This window comes from Oryzias melastigma, linkage group LG14 (genome assembly GCF_002922805.2).
Source record: "Oryzias melastigma strain HK-1 linkage group LG14, ASM292280v2, whole genome shotgun sequence".
Classification (NCBI taxonomy): Eukaryota; Metazoa; Chordata; class Actinopteri; order Beloniformes; family Adrianichthyidae; genus Oryzias; species Oryzias melastigma.
The window spans coordinates 13,924,234-13,933,350 of record NC_050525.1 but is presented as its reverse complement, the minus strand read 5'-3'; the positions used below and the strand labels follow the sequence as shown (position 1 = coordinate 13,933,350).

The 9,117-nt window shown below is 41.5% G+C and overlaps 1 protein-coding gene across 3 annotated transcripts in view; it reads right to left on the bottom strand.

Moving 5' to 3' along the window:
* Nucleotides 1-928: 928 nt before the first annotated feature.
* The window catches only part of zbtb20 (zinc finger and BTB domain containing 20), a 27,402-nt gene continuing 19,213 nt past the window's right edge, over nt 929-9,117 (bottom strand). For all 3 annotated transcript variants that reach the window (XM_024264736.2, XM_024264743.2, XM_024264748.2), the window contains exons 3-4: nt 7,305-8,816; nt 929-3,223 (exon numbers count right to left, since the gene is read on the bottom strand). In XM_024264736.2, coding sequence (XP_024120504.1) covers nt 2,688-3,223; nt 7,305-8,796 — 2,028 coding nt within the window. In that variant the 5' untranslated portion in view covers nt 8,797-8,816 and the 3' untranslated portion in view covers nt 929-2,687. The remainder of the gene's footprint in view (nt 3,224-7,304; nt 8,817-9,117) is intronic.

Sequence of the window (9,117 nt, the reverse complement as noted above, 5' to 3'; positions counted from 1 at the left end):
TCGGGACCTCCTGTCCCCTCCGAACAAATGCCGCAGGTGCCGTATTGAGCACAAAAGGTTTTGGAGAGCTGCTTCACGTGGTGCCTGCGCTGCATATTGCAAAGGAAGCCCTACAGGTGTGATATTCCACTTCTCAACTATTTGATTAGGCTATTTATCACACACACAGACACTCGCACACCTAGAAACACAGACCACGAGTGACAGACACGTATCAAAGAAGCTGCATTCCATCACCTCCCCAACAAAGTTTGAAAAATCCACAGAAGGACACATTTACATAACGCGCACACACACGTTAAAAATGTATTATTATTATTCATATGATCGATATTATTATTATTATTATCACCTGGGCCAACCGAGTTGGACGGGAGTTGGTTTATTATTACTGTTGCTGTTTCTTTGTTTCTGTCGTTTGGTTTGGATGTTCTCCTAAGAAACTATTTCCAAAGAAATGCAAGTAAATAATCTCTTATAGGGAACGGATTCCATAGAGGAACTCAACCACAGAGGAGCACGTCTGAAGACTGAAATTAAACTTGTATTAACACGGCACGACAATAGTTCGTAGGTAACAGCAAGCAATAACGAAAGCCAAGAAGAGCAGAAATATTTTTTTTACCAAAAAAGTCAAAAAAAAGGAAAAAAAAGTTGTTTTTTTTTACTACAGGTGAACTCTACGACCAAATGTTAGACTTGAACAAAAGTTATATTTTCTAAAACTATATCTCTGTTAACAGTAGTGCACTTATTGGTTTAAGCAGTGCAACATATATGCAAGAAAATAATGCAGTCCACTTAGATTTAAAAAAAACAAACAAAAAAAAGATTTTTTTTTTCCTTTAAAACTTAATTAAAAGAAATTTAAGGAAAACGATTAAATAGTAAGCACAGGCATTTTTTAAAAAAATGTGCAAAACAGCACTTTTTTTTTTTTTTTACAGCAGGTCTTTTGAAGACCCCTGCATGCAGTTCTCTTAAATTTACAACTGCTAAACTGGTTTGCTCACTTAAAGCAGGCAAATTCAGACTGCAGTTGCAGGCAGTTGCATGTGTGTGTGCGTGTGTGTGTGTGTGTGTGTGATCTACTTTGGATAAAGAGCGAATTAAAGAGTTTAAAAGTATAAAACAAGTTCCACACGTGATGTGAAAGATGGATGACAAACTTGCACACAACGAGCACCCGAAACCGACGTGTCCGAATTATCAGGAATGTACGCTATTGTCCATCTGCAACTTGTGTAACCGTAAAACAGTGGGGGATATTGATCCGCGGAGCTACTTAGACTGTATTTCCTTTCAAAACACGGCATGCCATTCGAGCCTTCGGGGAGAGCCGGCACACGGTGAGTAATGCACTTAGTTCCCACCTGCTGAAATAGCTGCACAGTCGTAATGAACAGGTTATACAGGCCTTCCAGGATCAGGGTGGCAATTATTTTAATTTTAAATTTGATTAGAATGAAATTATCCCATCTTTCGCAACGCCATTCCAATCAACAACAGCCTAACGTTTAAATCGTAATTCAATTATGGGATTAAAATCATGCAGGCTACTTAATAACAACAATAGCTGAAGTGACAAATCGGTTCTTTTCCAATCTTATTTCCCATAACAGTCGGTGCAAGTTGAGGAGCAGCAATTATGACGGAGGGAGTTTAGTCGCATACTCAAGAAATGCCAGAACTGTGAATGTAAAAAGGCTCAATAAGGAAGGATCTTGTTCCTCTTTTCAGGTGTTTAGAAATGGAAGAGGTCTACTAGCCTTAACAGTCTTCTCAGAAATGAAGTGGCAGTGTATACAAATACGCTAAACTCCAAACTCCAGGACATAAAAATAACAAAAAAAAAAGAAACATTTTTGCTTAAATACTGTCTCATTAACACACCAAAATTTAGTAAACTTGACCATTCAATGCATGGACGATAATCAAAAAACATGAGGAATATTTTTCCCCATCAACCCCCAACATATTTCAGTAAAATGACTAAAATTGGTACCTTGACAACAGCTGCATTATAATCCCTTAATACCATAGGAATAAATAAAACCCAGTGTCAAATTAACTACAATCCTTTTTTTTTTTTTTTTGATATAAGAAGGCAATCGTGTGATCATCAGTATTTTTTAGAGGGAATATGTAGCCCAACCCAAGATTTTTTTTTTTCTCTTAAATTATTGTTGTAAATGATACCACAGTAAGCTTGGACATCTTTAAGTTTCCAAACTGGTCAGTATGGGTTCACAACAGCCATGATTTAATGCCTCATGGCAATGTACACACACAAACACACACACACGCTTGGACAGACACATATTTTCTCATTTAAAGTCATTCAGACGTTTCTACCCTAAAGGTGTGTTTGTGTGTATGTGTTTTTTTCGTAGGCCTTTCGGTAGTGTTCAACACATAAATCAGTATTTTAGGAAAGCATACATTTAGAGGCCTGTAGTTCGGATCCATCCAGTAGATCAATATCAAACTACTAAGCCTTAAGGCCACCATCTTTTTTTTTCTTTTAGAACAACAGAATAAAGAAATCAACAAAAAAAAAAGATCTTTTTGGGAAACTTAATGTGCCAGTGTCTATACTCAACTCTTCATACCTTAACATAAGAAAAGAAAATCTAGTGCCATTTTGTTTGTCATTCTTTTTTTTTTTCTTAAAGAAGTTTTTGTACTTATCCATCGGAGACATGCATTCGCATGTGGTCATTGAAGTGCTCCATTTGGTCGAACTTGGCAGGGCAGACGGAGCACACGTAGGTGGTCCCTTCTTGGCAGCTCGCCTCTGCAGCTACACCCACTCCTGTTCCAACCCCGGCCCCGACTCCAGCACCTCCGCTCGCCGGCATGGCCAGGGCCACCACTCCGGCGCCGGGCTCGGGCACAGCCATCGGCATGGGAATGGAGACGGGGACCGGGGTACCTGCGCTGCCCAGCAGCCCGGTGATGGCGCTGGCGGTGCTGTGCAGAGCCATGTGGCGCTCCAGCAGGGTCTTGTGTGAGAACTTCTTCTTGCAGACGTAGCACTCGTAGGACTTCTCTCCACGGTGCAGCCGCATGTGGACGTTGAGTGAGCTCTTCTGGGTGAAGCGCTTGTTGCAGATGCTGCACTGGTACGCCCGAACCCCCGTGTGTGTCACCATATGTTTAATTAAGTAATCCTTCAGGGAGAACGAGCGCCAGCAGATGCTGCACTGATGAGGCTTCTCACCTGGATGTACAAAAAAAAAAAAATTGGAAAAGAAAAAACTCAATTATTCCATCTTTTAAGACAATCACATCTGAACATGTCAATTAAAATCTTATGAAGTAACCCCGTTGCCATGCTTGCAAAGATTCAAACTTCAACAAGCTTTGAGCTCACTAAACGTTAAAGCGGCGCCTCGGTTTTAGAAATAAATGTGTCATATTCCCTCGCCTCTTGGGGAAACTCTTTTGCATCTTAACCTCATCGTTCTATTTCCATTTCTTTGTCTAAAGCTAATGTAGCTCCATCTGTTCATCATGTAAACAGCCAACTTGGTTTGAGCTTTCTCTGAAACGCAGTGCGGTCAATTTAATGAAATATTCTTGGGCTCTTGTTGGCTGCTTTGTGAAAATCCCCCACTTTTTCATTCTAATGCACATAAAAAAATGAGTAAGAATGTGGTTTGGAACTCAAATTTTACAGGTAAAATTTCCTGAAACACAGCTAACAGACGCTGGCACCAAATAATAAAAAAAAAGTGTCAGAATCTTTTGAGCTGAGAACGTGTAGAAACTTTAAAATGCCTGAAGCCAACATCCTTACTTTCCCTGAACAGTAACACACCTCTGGCTAGATTTATTTAAATTTGGGAGGTTTTGTAGTCATGCTAATTGCACAAAATGCTGCAAATGCTATATGAATGATTTTGATGCAACAGATAAATGAACTCGTTTTTCAACCTAACATTTCGGTTGGCTCAGATCTGATGCCTTGCTCAAGAGTACTTAGGCGGATTTAGAGTGGAACTGTTTAACATTCTGCCACATCAAGCAGTTGCCATCTTTTTGTAACTTGCATTTTCAGCTTCAGGATCATTCATGCTGTTCACACTCCATAAACTATTATTGTTGAAACCAGACCAGATGGATTCATCATGTGTGTAAATAGAGAGATTAAGGAGGAATGGAGCAAAAATCCACAATTATCTCACATAAACATTTTCTGTAGTGTCCGATTCCCTTAAAATACTTGGATATTTGTGGCTGACTGGCGACTGTTGATGACATCATCAAGTGGGAGTGATGCTCAATTTGAAGACACTATTTTTCCATTACTCTCTCTTTACGGATAAATATATTGGTAGGGAGAAGCCGTAGAGATAGGGAAAGAACCGTGATTCAGCCTTACACTGGTTTGTCTGCGGTGTGTCTCTGTTGCATTGCATTGACAAAAATGACTAAAATGTTCATTAAGTAGTCTGAATGTTAATATGGCCACCATCATTTCTGTTTCTGAACTCTGTCCCCCACAATGCAACACTTTGCGGAGAAGTTCTTTTTCCAGTCTGTAGACACGTCACTTTCCCAGGAAATTGGTCTGGGTTTCAAAATAAGAACTTCTGTTGAACTTTCAAAATAGAAATTTATCCAACATTTTTTTTTTATTGTAGGTACCCTTCCCCGTGATTAGCCACGTTAAGACCATTGATAGCACTGTCATCTGTTTTTGCCATGGAAAGTTTAATTTTGGAAGTACAAAAATATATCATCCCTTATGACACAAATTTTACAAGAACTCGGTGAGAAAGAAGAGATCATGGGGTCTGATTGTCAAAGTTTTCAATGTTGATAACAAGGAGGTGGCAGGACAAACCACCCTTCAGGGACCCTGGTGGACAGAGGGACAGGCGCAACAGAGACAATGTAAGCCAAATGATGTTCTTAAGGACTCCTCAGGCAATGTAGCAGAGACGAAGCGCAGATGGACCAGTGTATATCCAGGGTTAGTGTAACCCAAAAGTTTTATGAAGCTTAAAACAGGAAAACTCTAGCTGTTAGGGTTGTCAGCTAATATTTCGGTTCCATTCAAGGACTTCCAGTTCTGGACGTTAATGTCAGCAGTCAGGTCCTCTTGTATTTTTTGCCTGCAGACACTATATTCACCCGTTAGGGCAATTGTAACTAAGATAACTAGAGTATCTAGAACAGATAAAAATATTTTTTGTGGCCTTTATGGTTCTGAAGTACTAAGATCGGTTTACAACCATCTTGTGTCCGGAAAATCCTCCTTTAAATCCCATTTTCTCCTGTAAATCTTTTGTTTTCTGTGTCATGGACTAATGAGCTACTTCCTGCTCGGGCCAATTCAAGCTAAAAATCCATCCTTTTATCTGATATTTCCCCCTGAACTGCATGAATTTGGTTTGAGCTGAATGTAAGAGGTATGATGGCCTTAGTTTGAGCAGGGACTCCGAGTTTTCATTTCAGCAAATGACACGCCGCCTCTTCACAGTTTGTAATTAAAGATGTTTTGATGTGCATGTAACAGTATTCTCCACAGGATGGAAACGCCTTGTTCTGTTCAATCACATTCCCATCCTTCCAGTCCCTAAATACTAAACATATTATTTTTACATTATTTGTAAATGTAATTGGCTGTCGTGGGATGTTGGGATCCAGTCTGGGGAGTGATCGATGAGTGATTTCCCTGCTTTCTCGTGTCATCCCTCTGCTATGCACAATCTCGTGAGCGGCATCCGCGCAACAAGTGGTTCTGGCCTGGAAATGGACGGTAATCAATAATAATGGCTGTTTAAGGAGGCCGTTTTTATGGGATCATCTAATTTGCGGATATTTGGTTCTTTCCTTCAGTGACGACGGTTTTCCCTCGAATGTGACCGATGAGGCTGAGGGAAAGCGGTGGGGATTGGAGCCATGTGCTGCTCCACCACACCGCTTGTAGTCCAAGGGAAATAACCCTGGATATGTTTGGCAGCTTAAAATTGAATTTTTATGCTTTTTTATTTTGGTCCGGCTATAATTAAGTTGGTTCAAGAGAATGAAAATAGGTTAATTTAAACAGAGCGAACGTTTGCAGCTGGTGAAATCCTTCTGCTTCGAATTTGAAGACAAAGAAGATACACATGAAGAAGAGAAGCGTGCGGTGAATCTGAACTTTCAAAAACTGGGGATTTTTATTTAATTTTGTGGAGTAATAGGCCTGCACAATAAATAAAAAATTTATCAGCATCGCGATATCAGCTCATATTGCAAAAAATGGGGTAAACCACGATAAATGGTAACACAAATGCCTTGACAGAGAAACTATTATCTTTTTAAAGAAGCCTAAACACATACTACTTATATTGTTTGTAACCGTTATCCATATTAGTTTTGGCAAGTACTACCAGAGAGGTATAGTTATTCTTTGGTGTGTTTCTCTGATCAGTTCTAACCAGCCTCCTATTGAGATAACTTGTACTACATTTTAACGTTGACTTTTATTTAAACTGTTGCAGAGAAATGTTAACAATGTATAAATTGTTATTTTGTGTTTGTGTATCTCAGGTGTGCTAAACTCAATCGCACAGGGGGCCAAATTCCAAAACACACCTTGAGTCACGGGCCGAACAGAATAAAGCTTTCAATAATTTACTCTCCATAAAAATATACTTTGTCAGAATGATACAATTTAGAAAAAAGTACAAGTTAACATCGGGTGGTTAATAACTATAAAATAAACTGATCTGGAGGTCTTGACTTTGACCTGATGTATCGGAAGTCACATCGTCATCGAGATATTGATAACTAATATTGCACATTGTAAGTTTTCCTTAAATCATGCAGCCTTTTGGAGTCGTGTCATTTTTAGACTTTAAGTAGATCAAAAATACACAACTTGATTCTTTTTTGTTTATGTTACTGCAAGTGAAACATCATTTTTGAGAACAATTAGTTTATTCATTGCAAAAAGTCTCAAAAATAGGAGATTTTTAATGTTAAAATGTGTTAAATTGTGGTTGACCCGTGGTTTGACATAAAATTGAGTTCTAACTAAGCTTAAATTGCATGTTTTTCTCTAAATCAAACCAAGTCTGATGTAAAATTGCTGTTTTATATTCTCCTGGCTCCTCCACGTGTTGCTGCTGTAACTGAGATGAGAGCTTGCTGTTCCCCGTTTCAGTGGTCACCACAGATTTGCGTGAGCTCGCTTATTTTGTTGGCTATAAAATCCAACTCATGCATTGTGTGAGTTAAAACTTTTATGTTTTGAAAGCCAATGTTTATATGACTAGTAGAAGTAAAAGTGATAGACTGGCACTTACCGGTGTGGACAAACATGTGTTTGACGTAGTTTTGCTTTGCAGTAAAGGTTTTACTGCACAGAGTGCACTCATAGGGCTTCTTTTCTCCCTGACCGATCCCTCCTGCAGCCTGTTGCTGCTGAGCTGGCGCTGGCGGTACTGACATGGGGTTTGGGAATGATGCCATGGAAGGGGGCGGCACTGCCACAAACTGGGGTTGTTGCTGGCCAGGTAGGTAAAGGAAAGGCTTATGGTCTCTGGCCGGCTGTGTAGGAAAGAGTGTGGGCAGGAAGGTGCTTCCAGCAGTGCCCATCACTTGGGAATTGCTGGTCAGTGATATCCTTAGGTTGCTGGTGTGTGATTCTACCTGGCGCATGTACTGGGACATGGGACTATGTTTGACTGAGATTGGCAGCGACTGAATCATGCTACTGTCACTAGTGCTGTGGGATGTGTCCCCGTCCTCCGTCTTTTGCACCTCCTCTGGGGACGAGTCATTGACCTCTATCTGCACCGGAGCTCCGTCTCCCGGTTGCATCTCCCCTCCGCCCTCTCGGCTGTAGCCTGTCAGGTATGGCTGCTGCTCCATGGTGTCTGTCTCTGTACTGATGGAGGAGCTCACCCCTGAGTCGAAGTTTTCAATCTTGGATTCGTGCTCCACGCCCTCGCTGTGGTCGGCGTCGTCCTGGCAGTCGCCCATGTCCTCGTAGCAGTACTCATCCTCGGCCTCCTGTTTTATGTGCATCCCCCCTGTTTGTATGCGTACCGGTCGGGGTTGCTTGCGGCAGTGAGTGGACTCTGCCGAGGACAGGAAGCGATCCACCTGCTGGGATTTCTCCTGGATGCGGTTTATCCAGGGCGGATCTTGGGATTGCGGGTCCTTCTGTGAGCCCAGATCATAACTGGTCGACAGAGGGTTGATGTAAAGGGAGCGCTCGCGGGTACCGTTCTGCAGTGGCAGGCCATGGTAGGAGTACAGTGGTGTATATGCACGATCCATACTTTGTTGTGAATTAGCTTGGATGTAGCCCGACTCTGCGTCACTGCTGGGTCCAGAAGTGCCAGACTCTGGTGTTCCGCGGGGCGTTTCCTGACCAGAATCCCCTGGTATAACGGGGAATCCCCCAGGCCCTGCCAGGCCCACATTCTGGGACACGATCCGCGTGCACTCATCAATGACGGTCTTAATCTGCAGGATACTGGCAGCAGTGAGGATCTGTAGAGCCTCTGACTGAGACACCCGCAGAATCCCACTGTACATAAAGTCAATCAGCTTTTGGATGGACTGCACCGAGACCACAGAGGGGATCTCAATGTCGCTGTAGCCCAAGAGCAGCTTGTCCTGAAAGAAAGGGCTTCCAGCGGCCAGCACGCAGCGGTGAGCTCGCAGCATACTTCCATGGATCCGAACGGTCACGTCACAGAAGTGCCCACGGTTGCGTTGCTCATTGAGGGTCTCAAGTACAGAATTGCTGAAGTTGTGAAGATTGATGTTATGAATGCGCTCGGTCATCCCCTTGCAACTGAAGTTACCTGCAGGGACGGAGCAACAGAGGCGGCTGAAAGAGCTGCAACACCAAACATCTTCCGGACAATTTAAACTAAACATGTTCTTGCACTTGTAAAAGTTTTATAGAATTAAAATACATTTTCTTGGAAAAAGAGTTAATTTTTGTATCAAAACTAATTTTTGAAGGCAATTAAATAGATACAAATGTAATCTATAAATGACCTGAAAAATTAGAATCAATTAATTTTCTATGCTATCACTAAAATACTGCACTTTATGCCTTAATTTGTTTTTTTCAATAACTGAAATCAATCTTTAAACTTT